This window comes from Hevea brasiliensis, chromosome 7, assembly GCF_030052815.1.
Source record: "Hevea brasiliensis isolate MT/VB/25A 57/8 chromosome 7, ASM3005281v1, whole genome shotgun sequence".
Taxonomy (NCBI): domain Eukaryota; kingdom Viridiplantae; phylum Streptophyta; class Magnoliopsida; order Malpighiales; family Euphorbiaceae; genus Hevea; species Hevea brasiliensis.
In genome coordinates, this window is record NC_079499.1 from 10,705,894 (window position 1) to 10,721,453 (window position 15,560).

The 15,560-nt window shown below is 35.5% G+C and overlaps 1 protein-coding gene and 1 non-coding gene across 2 annotated transcripts; both read left to right on the forward strand.

The window, feature by feature from the left end:
- Nucleotides 1-3,685: 3,685 nt before the first annotated feature.
- LOC131181726 (small nucleolar RNA R71) lies at nt 3,686-3,792 on the forward strand. Its single transcript, XR_009150205.1, has one exon. It is a non-coding gene; the product is annotated as a small nucleolar RNA R71 (small nucleolar RNA).
- A 2,358-nt stretch (nt 3,793-6,150) lies between these two features.
- Nucleotides 6,151-6,768, forward strand: LOC131181330 (putative receptor like protein 25). The gene has a single exon (XM_058149360.1). The coding sequence runs from the start codon at nt 6,151-6,153 to the stop codon at nt 6,766-6,768; it is 618 nt and encodes a 205-aa protein (XP_058005343.1).
- Nucleotides 6,769-15,560: the final 8,792 nt, after the last annotated feature.

The window sequence follows — 15,560 nt, forward strand, 5'->3', positions numbered from 1 at the left end:
TCTCCTAAAGAGTAAAGGATCATCCCATCTATAAAATTTTACCTCATGCAAAAACTTTTTCTTTTGTTACCATGTCATTCCTAGAGGTAAAACTCCACAAGATAGATAATTCACAAAGTCTGCATACCAAGGTAGTTTAGCAACAAGAGAGAAAAGTTGTTCATCCAAGAAAAACTCATCAATAGGGATTTCATCCATTTCTTCATCATCAAATTTCAGCCTACTCAGATTATCCGCAACTACATTTTCAGCTCCCTTCTTATCTCTAATCTCCAAATCAAACTCTTGTAGCAACAGAATCCACCTAATGAGTCTAGGTTTGGCCTCCTTTTTACGGAGTAAATACCTGATGGCTGCATGATCTGAAAATATAACCACCTTTGAGTCAATAATGTAAGGTCTGAACTTTTCCAATGCAAAGACAATTGCTAAAAATTCCTTTTCAGTTGTTGCATAATTTGTTTGAGCTTCATCCAGTGTTCTACTAGCATAATAAATAGCATAAGCCTTTTTGTCCTTTCTTTGACCAAGAACAGCTCCAATTGCATAGTTGCTAGCATCACACATAATTTCAAAAGGTAGGCTCCAATCAGGTGGTTGCATGATTAGTGCAGTGATAAGAGCTTGATTCAACCTGCAAAAGGCATCCAAACACTCTTGGTCAAATACAAATGGTATGTCATGACTTAACAAATTAGACAAAGGTTTAGCTATTTTAGAAAAATCCTTGATAAAGCGTCTGTAGAACCCGGCATGTCCTAGAAAACTTCGAATTCCCTTGACATTGGTAGGAGGAGCCATCTTCTCTATCACTTCAACTTTGGTTTTATCAACCTCTATTCCTCTGTTAGACACCAAATGTCCAAGCACTATCCCTTCCTGAACCATGAAATGACATTTTTCCCAGTTTAACACAAGGTCAGTATCTGCACATCGCTGCAAAACTTTAGAAAGGTTAGCCAAGCATATGTCAAATGAAGATCCATAAACAGAAAAATCATCCATAAAAACCTCCATTATGTCTTCAATGAAATCTGAGAAGATTGCCATCATGCACCTTTGAAAAGTGGCTGGTGCATTACACAATCCAAATGGCATCCTTCTATAAGCAAAGGTTCCATATGGACAAGTAAAAGTGGTTTTCTCTTGATCATTTGGATGGATAGGGATTTGAAAAAAACCTGAGTACCCATCTAAATAGCAAAAATAAGAATGCCTAGCCAGTCTTTCTAACATTTGATCAATGAAGGGAAGTGGAAAATGATCTTTTCTAGTGGCAACATTTAATTTTCTGTAATCTATGCACATTCGCCAACTAGTTACTGTTCTGGTGGAAATTAATTCATTATTTTCATTTTTGACCACTGTCATTCCACCATTTTTTAGGACAACATGTACTGGGCTCACCCAAGTACTGTTTGAGATAGGATATATGATCCCTGCATCAAGCAACTTCAAAATTTCCTTTTTAACAACTTCTTTCATATTTGGGTTCAACCTCCTCTGATATTCAATAGATGGCTTACAATTTTCTTCCAAAATAATTCTATGCATGCAAAAGTGTGGGCTTATTCCCTTAATGTCATCTATGGTATACCCTAAGACTTTCCTAAATTGCCTCAACACTCTTAACAACTTATCAACCTCTAAGGTACTCAAGTTTGCATTTACAATTACTGGATAAGTGTTATTAGTGCCAAGAAATTCATACCTGAGCTGAGAAGGAAGTTGCTTAAGTTCTACCTTAGGTGCATCTTCTTCCTTGAATGATGGTTGCTTAGATTCTGCTATTTCCTTTCGTGTGAGTTGAAAAACTGGAGCAGAAATGAATGGTGGACTTCCCTCTAAATGTTGAGCATATGCAGCCACATGAGGGTTGTCATAGTCTATGCCTCCTCCATGAACCAAGCAATTTTCAAGTGGATCTTCTGGATATTTCTTTCTGAAGTGTTCTTCAACCAGCTCATCAATGATATCAACTCTCAAGCAAGTATCAGCTTCAGAATGATGCTTCTTCATAGTGTTATTAATATTAAAAACCAATTGATCTTCACCAACTCTAAGAGTCAATTTTTCTCCCTTAACATCAATCAATGCTCCTGCTGTAGCTAGAAAGGGTCTCCCCAAGATAATTGGAATATTAGAATCCTCTTCCAAGTCCAAGATGACAAAATCAACAGGTATGTAGAACTTCCCAACCTTCAGAGGCACATTCTCCAAAATCCTTTCAGGATACTTAATTGATCTGTCAGCTAACTGAAGAGAAATGTGGGTTGGCTTAAGATCTCCCATATTGAGCTTCTCATAAATGGAAAGGGGCATAAGGCTAACACTAGCCCCTAAATCACATAAAGTTTTTGTAGAACATGATTCCCCAATGTGGCATGGAATTGAAAAACTCCTTGGATCCTTGAGCTTTGGAGGAAGTTTCCTTTGGAGGATAGCACTACATTCTTCTGTCAAAGCTACAGTCTCATGGTCTTCAAGTTTCCTCTTGTTTAAGAGAATTTCTTTCAAGAATTTTGCATAAGAGGGCATTTGTGAAAGAGCATCAATAAAAGGCACATTAATGTATAGCTTCTTCAAAACCTCTAAAAACTTTCCAAATTGCTTGTTAAGCTTGGCTTTGTGAAATCTTTGTGGGAAAGGAAGTTGTGGCTTGTAGGGCTCTGGAGGTACATACTTCTCTTCCTTCTCTTCAATTTTCTCTTTACATTTTTCTGCACTTTCTTTCTCACTTTCTTGTTTTTCACCCTCATCAATTTCTTTCTTATTTTCTCTCTTCTCACTATTTTCACTTTTCTCATTTTTTTCACTCTTCTCATTATTTACAACTTTCCCACTTCTTAAAGTAATAGCTTGACACTGCTCTCTTGGGTTTTCTGGTTGACTTGGAAGTTTTCCAAAAGACTTGGTACCTGAGGAAGATGCTTGTTGTGCAATCTGATTTTCCAGCATTCTGTTATGTGTTTGCATTTGTTCTAGCCTTGCTTTCATCTCTTTCATCTCCTCATCATGCTTAGTTTGGTTGGCAAGAATCTGTTGCAATAAAGCTTCTGTGGTGGGACTTTGTTCTTGCTGTTTTGGTGGAGGATTCATATTTTTCTGCTGAAAATTAGGCAATGGTTGCCTATTTTACTGATATGGAATTCCTTGTTGCTGTTGTGGTTGAAAATTCTGATTTGGAACTTGACTTTGCTGATTTCCCCATGAAAAGTTGGGATGATTCCTCCAAGTTGGATTATAGGTTTGAGAGTAAGGATTCCCCATTTGTTTGTTTCCATAATTACCAACATATGCAGCTTGCTCTCCATAGTCTACTCCACAGCTGGTAGTTCCCTCTGCATAAGCAACTTGTTGTGAACTTCCAGATGATGATGATGAACTAACTAACATACTCAAATCTTCCATCTTCTTAGCCAAGACATTTGTAAGTGCATCAAACTTTGCATTAATCATGTTGAATGGATCAAGATCATACATTCCAGCAGCTTGCCTCCTTAGAGTTGGAGTTGGTCCTCTTGGACTACTCCAAAGATGAGTGTTCTTTGCAATTTTCTCCAGTAGCTCATAAGCTTCATCTTCATGCTTCATAATAAATTCTCCTCCTGTTTGAGCATCAATAATCCCTCTGATTGCAGGAGTAACATTGGTGTAAAAATTCTGGTTTATCATCCATTTCGGAATGGCATGATGTGGGCATTGTCTCTCTAATTCCTTTCATCTCATCCATGATTCATAAAGAGTTTCATCTTCTCTTAGTCTGAAAGCTGTCATTTGATTCCTCAATTCTTGAGTTTTTCCAAGTGGAAAATATTGTGCAAGAAATGCATCAATGAGTTCCTCCCAATTTGTGATGGAGTTGTGAGGTAAAGAATCAAGCCAATCCAATGCTCTATCTTTCAAAGAGAATGGGAATAGCTTCAGTCTTGCTGCATCATCAGATACTCCAGGTTGTTTTTGCATATCACAGATCATAGCAAACTTCTTTAGATGTGTGTGTGGATTTTCAGAAGGATGTCCTCCGAATTGAGAATTCTGAATCATTTGAAGAACTCCAAAATCCATCTTATAACTATTTGCATCAATCCTTGGTCTTGCTATGCTCTCTCTCAAGTCATCAAAACGAGGAAAAGCATGATCCATCATACTTCCCCTAGGCAGATTAGCATTAACAACTTCTTCACCTTGGGCTACATTTTCATTGTTTCGATCATTTCCAGCATTACCAACAATTCTAATTCTTTCATCAGCCATGTTTGCTTCTAATTCAATTTCTCTCAATGCTTCTTTCCTTTTTCTGGTTTCTTTCTTATTGGCTTTACAAAATTTCTCAATTTCAGGATTAAACAATAAGGATATGTCACTTGTGCTTCTAGCTCTTCTCATAAAAGATTAAGAGTACCTGAAAAAGAACAAACAAACACAAAATGAAAAATTAACAAAGATAAAACTAAAAACAACTAAAATAATCAAGAATTCAATCTTAAACAAACAACTCCCCGGCAACGGCGCCAAAAACTTGATGTGGCCCAACCGCAAGTGCACGGGTCGTACAAGTAATATAGAAAGATATCGTTCCCACGAGGAGTTGTGTTAATGATTGAATTTTTGATATAAAAGTTGACTAAATTGAACTAATTTTGAAATTAAAGTAATAAATTGATGGGTATTGGAATATGAAATCTATATGTGCAAAATTAATAGTCTATTCAACTATGTAATAATTAAACTAAAATTGCATCAATTTGAAATAAGCAAGTTGAAATATGGTGAAATTTAAAATGGCAAGTAATTAAATTTGATTAGAAATTAACAATTATAAAAAGGCGATTCCGGAGTTCGGGATTTCATATTCAAGCTATTTTGGGATTTCAAATTGGTTATCCAATCTTGTGGAACTTACGGGTTTTAAGGAGATTAATTCTTAAATCCTTTGAATACCCTTTCGAGTGAGACAAAGAGTGCCTTAATCAATCTAATCCTACTTTCGTGGAGTTAGAGTTAATCAAGACCCATTAAGTTCTTTAATTAATCTATAAATCCTCTTAATTCTTAGTCTATTTCTAGATCTAAGTTAATTAAGTCCAATTTCTTGATTATCTATCACAAGGCCTTCTCCTTTCGGTGCCTCAACCATGGATTAAGAACATCACTTAATGGGATCCTACACTAAGCATGTCATTAAGTACACAAGAAATGAATAAAACTCATTAAGACCACAAAATATGGATTACCCAATCAAAATCCACAAAATATCTCAAATATTACAACCCTTACTCCAGAATCAAATTAAAACTACTCACTATCCATAATGTTTACAAGATATTCTGAGTTTAAATGGAAAAAAAGCTTTAATCTAAGCTAAGAAACAAGAAACTAAACACTAGAAATGTAGGAAAAATGTAAGAAAAAGAAAGAAATCTCCAAATCTGATTGGAAATGGTGTGGAAGGTGAATGTGACCCTTCAGCTGCTGCCTCTCCTCTTCCTTTCCTTTTCTGCTTGCTTTCCCCTTTTCTAAAATGGGAAATGGGGCTATTTATAGCATTTTCTGACATGGAGCCCTAAAATGGTGTGTTTTAGGAGGAATTTTCTGAGGGAATCTTCTGCCAGCTCATTAATGAAACCTTTGTGGGACTGCATAAGTGGACTGCATAAGTTATGCAGTCTCTTATGCAGTTTTCGGCTGGTTCTGGTTCACTTATGCGAAACTGCATGACTTGGCGCATAGGTTATGCACAATTCCGTGAGATTGCATAAGGGAGACGTGAATCTGCATAAGCCATGCACTCTCCTTATACACCATTCGGCAGGTATTGGAACAGTGATTTTTCTCCTTATGCAGATCTGCATAGCTTATGCGGCAAGTTATGCACAATTTGGTCAATGCATATTTCAGCTTGAAAACTTGTTTTTGACATCTTTGGCTATAGAAGTCACTCCTCAATGGCAAAATTTCTCTTCAGTCCTTCAAAAACACAATTTTTCCTACAAAACAAAGTAAAAATTACAAATTAATCCAAAATTGACAATTATGGAAAACTAACTAAATAACTAATGAAATTAGCTAAAAATGACTAATAATAAAATAAAATGGCTATGAAATTAGACCTAAATGACTATGCAAAATGTATGCATCAATTACTCCATGATTATGTATAACAAAGGATGGGAATTGGAATATAGAAAGATCCCATACATTTTAAATGCCATTGATTTCTCTTACAACAAATTTGAAGGGGAGATACCAGATATCATTGGGAATCTTCAAGGGCTTTATTTGCTTAACCTTTCCAACAACTTTTTGAATGGTCATATACCATCATCTTTAGCAAATTTGAAAACATTAGAATGCTTGGACCTGTCAAGGAACGTGCTCTTAGGAAAGTTACCTCCTGAGCTAACTACGCTCACTTCCGTTTCTTCTTTTAATGTTTCTTATAATCAACTTGAAGGACCCATTCCACGAGGGAACCAATTTGATACTTTTGAGAGCAATCAATATGAGGGAAATAGGGGATTATGTGGAGTTCCATTGAAGAAGAAATGTGAAAATTTTGAGGCATCACCACAAGAGCGTTCAAATATTGTGGAAGATGATGACGCAGGTTGCATATTTAATGAGAACTTTTGGAAGTGGATGATAGTTTTGATGGTTTATGGAAGTGGACTCATATTTGGTTTGGTTATTGGGTGCAAAGTCACCAGAAAAAAACATGATTGGTTTGTGAAGATTTTTGGAAAGAAACAACACCACATAATGTGAAGGGTGAAAAGCAGGAGAAACAGAAATTGAATGCTCCCTTTTTTTTTTGCTTTTCTTTTTGTTGTCTTTATTTTTTACTTTTCTCATTTCAATGTTGAATATGCCCGAGAATCTGTTCACTGTGCAAAAAAATAAGCCAATGTAATTTGATTATTATCTTCTAATATATGATTTTATTGTAAAAATTTTTCAAATATTTATTATATACTCCTTATTTTAAGTAGAAAGGAAAATTTAAAAAAAAAACTTAGAGATCAAGAACATTTTTATAAAACATTAAAACTTCAAAAAAAAAAAATCTAGAAGAAGTGTATTAAACTTTTCTTCAGAAAAAAAAAAGAATTTTTTTTTTATTGCACTAATTAGTTTTTTTTTTTAATTAAAAAAAGGTTTAGGGGTAGGAGGAGTATCCCATGTCAGGGTCAGAGAGCTTATAGGCCACTGAAGATTTATAGTAAGGATACGCATCACCCATTTATAAGAAACTCTGACAACAGTTAGTGAGATTCGAACTTAATATGGGATGCTTCCAGAGGTGAATCCTTAACAGCTGTGCCTATCTTTTGTGGTTTAGTAATTAATTTGTTTTTTATGCATTGTGAATGTCACTGCTGAGATTGACATTTCTGACGAGAGAATCGGTTGTAATTCTCATGAGACTACAAGAACATCAGGTATGCCATTGGTCTTTGATAATAACATATTTGCTGTGACGTTGTTTGATATTAAAAAGTTCTTGACTAAAGCCCTGATTCTGAATTCATTAAAAATCATTATATATTTCACATGCTTTTGTTCTTTCAGGCTGCAGGAAATTTGACACAGCTGAAAGCCATAGAGATTGCAGCTTCATACACTTCCTTGTCTATTGAGATAGGATATTTTGGGAGCTCTATGGAACGACCCATGGTATCATAATCTTCTTTAAGCCTTAACATTTATTTAGTTTAATGTTGATCTGTTCAAAATTGCTAACGTCAATCTCTGACGATGATATTTCTGTCCATATTCTTAATGGTGTAGGACCTGAATTTAGAGAAATCACGGCTGCAATTATAGCTCGTAAAACCTCTATTACATTTGAAGAGCTTCATGACAAACTCACTGACTATGATGCCTTCCTCGAGCGAGAATCCTATACTGATGGCCTTTCAGTCACAGCCAATTATACTCGACGCAATAATCAGTCAAAAGATTTCTCTAATCATCAAATCCATGGTAACAGCAACAAAAAGCAAAATCAAAAATGGTTATTCTCATATCGCTCACGTGGGAATCAGAATCGCTCATATCGACCTCGAAATGGTTATTCTCATTCCAATAATCAGATTCAATGCCAACTTTGTGATCGTTACGGCCATTCTTCTAAAACTTGTTTCAAGGGAAATCCAGGCTCCAATTCAAATCTTATGGCCAATGTGTTCACTGCATCATCCATGAACAATTCACAGTAGTGGTTGATGGACTCGGCTGCCTCCCCATCGTGTCACAAGCGAGCTAGGCAATCTTGCTATTCATTCAGATTACGAAGGTCCAGATGAAATATTAATTGGTGATGGCTTAGGTTTGGAAATCACTCACACAGGCCAAACTAATCTTAGTCACTCAAAATCTTCTTTTCTGTTGTCTGATGTCTTATGTGTTCCCTCTATGCAAAAGAATCTGATGTTTGCGTCCAAATTTTGTTCATCTAACAACGTTTCTGTTGAACTTTTTCCCATGTTTTTACTGTGAACGATCTCAACACGAGGGCGCAACTCATGCAAGGCAGGAATAAAAATGGCGTTTATGAGCGGCCTAAGGAAGAACATACACCAATTCCAGCTGCTCTAGCGAGTACCATGATCATTTAGCATGATAGCCTTGGCCACCCCCTAAACAGATTGCTAGAATTATAACTCAAAATCCTAATGTGATTTGAAGAGAGATCTTTTACTAATTTGAGTGAGAGAAATATTCATCGATAGGATAGAAGAATATTTCCTATAATAAGTAGAACTTTTATTTTATTGTTATTCTTAAATTGGGACTCCTAATCAGATAAAGATTGAGTGAATTAATACTATAAATAGGAGAATGAAAGAAAAGGTTATTTGGCTTTTGCCCATTGAAGAAAGTGGCTTTCAGCTCATTGAGTGAAACTGTCACCTATTGTAGAAAGAGGCTTTGCCAATTGCTGGGAATTTAGCTCTGCCTATTGATGAGAGGCACTTGCCCATTACAATGGAAAGAGGCTTCGGCCTAAGGTACAATAAAGACATAGAATTCAAGAGGAACGAATTCTTATCCATTGGTGAGAGGGCTCTTGCCCATATAGTTAAAGGCACCCTTTTTAGTGTAGTATTGTAATGATAAATATATTGAGTTATATCTAGAGGAGACTGAGAGTGATTAATTAATATATTTACTATGAGCAGTTTGATGTAGTATTGATTCTCTTGGGTATAATTGGGTTAATGGGTAGTATAGCGTTGAGCTTGTAATGATTATTTATTATTGTTGATAGTGAAAGATGGCATGCCCGTGGATGTAGTCCTATTGAGAGAGTGAATTATGTAAATATTGGTGTTTTGTATGTTTGCTTTATTTTTTTTCAGTTTACATGCTCCTGTGATATACAACATAGATTTTACAATTGTTGGTTAAAGATTTTTCTCTTTCTGTGCCCTCAATTAATTCCAATGCCTCGTGTGATTCATGTTTATGTAATAAAAGTCATAAACTGCCTTTTGCTTGTTCGACTCTTTCAAGTTAGTATCCTTTAGATTTAGTTTATTATGATGTTTAGGGTCCTGCCCCAATTTGTTCCATTGACAATTTTTAATATTATATTACTTTTGTTGATCATTTTACTCGCTATACATTGTTATTTCCATTTAAACAAAAGTCTGATGTTGCCATTGTCTTCCCTAAATTTAAAGCCCGAGTTGAAAAATTTTTTCAAAGACCTTTTGTTTAATTTTATACTGATAGGGGAGGTGAGTACTTGATACTCAAGCCTTTTCTTGAACTTCATGGAATTCATCATCTCATTACTCCACCATATACTCCTCAGCATAATGGCATTTCAGAGAGAAACACCGCCATCTTGTCGAAACTGGGCTAACTTACTGCATACATCTTTACCCATTCATTTTTGGTGATTTGCCTTCCAAACAACATGTTATCTCATTAATAGGTTGCCAACAGCAGTATTGTCCATGTCTTCTCTATTTCAAAATTTATTTGGTACTACTCCAAACTATAACAAACTTCGAACATTTGGATGTCTCTGTTTTCCATGGCTTCATCCTTACATCGGGCATAAGTTACAACAAAAGTCCTTCCCTTGTGTTGTCCTAGGCTGCTCAGCTAATTAGAGTGCTTATCTATGTTTTGATATAGCAACAGGCAAAATATACACTTCTTGTCATGTTGTTTTCCAAGAATCTCGTTTTCCATATGCCAATGCTAATGCACAATTGCAAAGAGTAGAAAGTTACCACAAAAACTTTGGCTTCTTACAGATCCACAATCTACTCCTTTTTACTCAATCCCAATTACTCATGGTTCATCTACAATATTAGGGCATGACAACATGGTGAATACAACTCCTTCTATCACTCGTGTACGTTCTTCTCAATCCCAGTCTGAGTGTTCTGCTCCTCTCACTTGTGATCACTCACCACCAAGTTCAACTCATCCCTCCCCTCCTCTGCCTCAATCAATGGATACACCAACAACTCCTACTTCTCATGAACCACCTGCAGTAGATTTTCACCAACCCCCCATTAGAACACACCCGATGACTACATGTTCTTTCAACAATATCTTCAAACCAAAATAACTCTACACAGTTACCAAATATCCCATTCCACCATCTCAAGAACCAAGCTGTGGGTCCGAAGCCTTACGTGATCCCCAATGGTGATAGGCCTTGTGTACTGAATTTAATGCTCTTATAAAAAAATGGCGCCTGGAACTTGTCTCTGTACCACCTGGTAAGCAAGCGATAAGATGTAAGTGGGTATTTCGAATAAAATGGAACTCAGATGGCACAATTGCAAGGTACAAAACTCGACTTGTGGCGAAAGGCTTTCATCAACGGCGTGGTCTTGAATATAGTGAAACCTTCAGTCCTGTGGTGAAGCTAGTCGCTGTCCGTCTGGTGCTCATAATTGTTGTTTCAAATGGTTGGAGTATTAAGCAATTGGTTGTTGACAATGCCTTCCTCCATGGACCTTTACATGAAGACGCATACATGCTTCAGCCTCGTGGGTTTGTTGATCCTAATCATTCTTCCTCTGTGTGCAAACTTCGAAAATCTATTTACGATCTCAAGCAAGCAACGCGTATGTGGTACAAAGCGTTACAACAGTATTTAATATCATATGGCTTTGTGAATTCAAAAGCTGATGCATCTCTTTTTATCTACTCCAATGAAGGCTCCATGATTTATTTTGTTGTGTATGTGGATGATCTTATTGTCACCGCAACAAAAAAATAAAAAAAGAAAAAAAAATCAATTGATCTCTTCATTCAAAGTTTTTCAAATAGATTTTCAGTCAAAGATCTCGGCTCCCTTCATTTATTCCTTGGTATATCTGTGACTTCTGTTAATGGTGGACTCTTTTTATGCCAACATCAATGCGTGACAGACTTACTCAGTCGAACTAATATGGTAGATGCAAAACCAGTTGGATCACCAATGGCCACAAATGGATCTCTTATATTACATGATGTTAGCCTTATAACTGATGCAAAAGAATGCCGCAGTGTAAATGGGTCATTACAATATCTCTTTTTTACATGATCCGATATTGCTTATGACGTGAACAAGCTTGCTCAATTCATGCATCAGCCTATTCAACTTCATTGGCGAGCAGCCAAAAGGCTAATTCGATACTTAAAAGGCACTATTTATCATGGTTTGTTTCTTCGACCTTACAAAGAATTAGTCTTATTGGCATTTTCAGATGGTAATTGGGCAGGGGACAAGGACAATTTCCTTTCTGTTAGTGCTTATATCATTTACCTTGGAGGCACCCTTGTCTCCTGGAGTTTAAAGAGTCAATGCACTGTTGCCCAATCTTCGATAGAGGCAAAATACAGAGTTATTGCATCTGCAACATCTGACCTATCATGGATTGGATCTTTGCTTCATGAACTGCAACCTTCAGTTGCGTACCTCGCTGTCATTTTTATGATAACATAGGGACAACTTACTTTTGTGTTAATACCGTGTTTCACTCTCACATGAAACATTTGTCTCTAGATTATCACTTCATAAGGGAATGAATTCAAGTAGGGCAGCTCACTGTTCGCCACATTTCTAGCAAGGATCAGTTTGCTGATCTTCTTACCAAGCCACAAACTAACCAGCGATTGCTCATCTACAGGTACAAGATTGGTGTCTCTAATGGAAACACCATCTTGCAGGGGCGTATAACAGATAAATCCAAACAACAAACTTCAGTTATGTAACTTCTTGTAGTATTATCAGCATGTAAATTCTAATCTGTACACATCTCTATCATTTTTATTGTAAACTTTAGCTCTTATCTGTTAGTTTCATAGGCTATTTAAAAGATTGTACCACTTTCATAATTTATAGAGAAAACTCTCCCAATATTTCAGAATTTATCCTTTCAATTTTAACAACCATGGCTTGGGAAAATTCCAATTTTATGCAATCATTGAGATTGTAGGCTAAGCTGACTTTAAACTTTCGTTGACACATTATGGAGCAATTTGATTGTTTTATAAATTGAAGTCATGCTTGCATGTTGACTCCATGTTTTCTTTGTGGTGTTTTGAATGTCGTAACCATGTCTAAAATTGCTAAAGCGAGATGAAGTTACTGTTATTTTCATTACTGTATCATGTGCTTTTCTAGTCATCACATTTGAAGTTCTTAATCACTACCTGTTCCCTAGACATTGGATCAATGGGAACTGCTACCAACCTTTTTTGATTCCTTGCATTTTCTTATGGTTGTCTTAGGTGTCTGTTATCCGAAATAAGAAAATGTAAGGGAAAACTAGAGACCATTTTGAAGCACGAATTGATCTTTCTGCCAAATTTCTATAACTAGAATTATGCATTTCATAAATTTGGATTTCCTAGTCCATTATGAAAGCTAGGGAAATTGAATCCAGTAAGCTAATTTTGGGATTATTGAAATCTGTCCTTTTTACGCATGTTGGGTGATCAATAAACACACAATAGAAGTCTTATAGACTGAAGAGGTGCTCACTGCTTAGGTTGCATCCTGGGCCTAAACAATACACTTTTTTTCCCCTATTAGGCTCCGGAATTTTAATTAGTAATATTGGGTCTAGAATTTTTTTTCCCCTTATTAAGTCTTATTGGATGGAAAAAATAATAATTAAATTTTAATTTCAAACTAATTGAAGCCGGTTATATGCATTTTTTTTAGCCAATTAATTTTGTTTAAAATTAATATTGTATCAATATTCAGAAATCATAAATTTGATGACATTTTAAGTTTTACTTTTTTCTTTTCTCTTTTTTGACCATTAAATCATCACTTTTATTATTGAAACATACGAAGCTTTAGGGCCTGTTTGGCTTAGCCATTAGATGCAGTTGATAACTGTTAACTGATAACTATTACTGTTAGCTAATAGTTGATAGCTAGTAGCTGATGATAGCTGATAATAGTTAATTTATATTAAGTGTTTGATAAAACTATATTTAAATATAGTTGTGCCATGTTTCATCTCAAGCTCAGGTTGCTGATATTCTTACTAAAGCTCTTAAAAAGGATCACCAAGTTCTAATACATAATTTGGGGGTTTTGGATCTCTATGAACCCCCCACCTTAAGGGGGTGTATTGAGATTATTATGTTCCTGCCTATGGAACAATGAATATCTTGATTATTAGGGTAATCATTCCTTTATCCTTTTAGCTATTATTCTTTCTCATGTAAATATCTTTTTCTTGCCCTTGTTATACTTGTACGAAAGGAGAGCCTTGTAATATGTTGATATAGTTGAAATAATCCATTATTATTCATTCCCATTTTCTGTGTTCTTGTTTTGTTTGGCTAAAGTTAATATGATATTAGAGCAGGTCAAAGCCTGATTTTAATCTTAGTTTAATTTTTTGATATTGCTACTACATTTCAGTTTCATATTTTAGGGGAGGATTTCAAGTTCCAAGTATCAACCAAACGTCCTAGTTGCTTAAGGGGGAGTGTTAAGAGTCTCACATATAAAAAAAATAAAGTCTGAAAAGGTGTTTATAAGGGTCAAGGGCCAACTAACTAATTTGGTTATTTCTAATCTTTTAGCAATGGTTGGTCCAAATATAAATAAGCCTAATCTTCATACTTCATGAACTTTTTGTTGTGCCGGGAGTCCTTCCTCATGGAGGGCACACACCATAAAATTGTGCCAGCCAAATTCTAAACAAAAAAAAAAAGGTCAAAGTTTACCGCTACCATAAAGTTTGATAGCACGCAAACCAATAATACACAATTTGAAATTGCACGTATTTTTTAGAAATTTAGAAAATCAATGGTACACAATTTGGGATAGAGAATTCAATTTGAATTTGTATTCTTTCACGTATAATTAGGCAGAAGCTCAACCATCTTCAATAGCTCAAATTCCTAAAAGGTAATCCAAAACTTGTAACTTTGAGGAAATTCTAAGAGAGAGTTTTGTGAGGCTTTAGGAAAGTTTCCTAAAAAGGAGAGTGACAAAAATAGTAAGGAAATTATTAGGAATGTTTGAGAAGCACTTTGAGTGTCACTATTTTAGGGTTAATCTCATTTGTAAAACTCTCTTTGTTATGTGTCATTTTTATTAATCATTGCTGCAGTATTTAATTTTCATTGCAAGGGGTATCAAAGCACTAACCTAAAGTGGTATTAGAACTTTATTCCCAACAACTGGTATCAAAGAGGTTGGTTCATGTCTGGAACACTACAAAATTGGAGTTAAAGACAACCAAGATGATTAATTTAAATGACACAAATTACCATATCTGGAGAAACAAAATGAAAGATCTCCTATTTGTGATGATACTGCATTTGTCAGTGTTTAGTACAACTGATCCTAAAGGAAAAATAGATGAGGAATGGACATTTGAGTATGAGTAAGTGTGCAATTTCATTCGATAGTTTATCAAAGGTAATGTGTACAACCACATTTGCCAGGAGACTCATGCCCAGACGCTATGGAACAAACTCGAGGAGCTGTATGCTTCAAAGACTGGCAACAATAAATTATCTTACTTGATAAAGTTAATAAAAGAAAAATACAGGGAAGGTTCCTATATAGTAGATCACTTGAATGAAATATAAGGGATCATGAATCAATTATCAGGAATGGGCATAAAGTTTGATAATGAAGTGCTTGCTCTTATGTTGCTCACTTAATTACTAGAGTTTTGGGAGGCTTTGAAGGTAACACTTACAAATTATGCACTAAATGGTGTAGTAAGTATGGAATTTGTCAAGAGTGGTGTTCTAAATGAAGAGATGAGACTTAGATCACAGAATCTAGCCTCTTCATCATAGTCAAACATCTTGATTATAAATTTTAAAGGAAGGAGCCGATCGAGGGGTCCAAATCCCAAAAGCAAGAGTAAGGAAAAATCAAACAAATATGCAAATGTTGAGTGCCATCACTGTAAGAAGCAGGGACACATCAAAAGGTTCTGCTAAAAGTTCATAAAAGATCAGGAAATGAACAAAGGCAAGGATGATAGCATTGATGATGAACGATCAAATGCTATCAATGACGAGTTTGTGTTGTCTACGATGATGATATAGTCAATATG

Coding starts and splice junctions, on each gene's coding strand:
- LOC131181330 (XM_058149360.1), top strand. CDS start 6,151: ATGATTATGTATAACAAAGGATGGGAATTGGAATATAGAAAGATCCCA.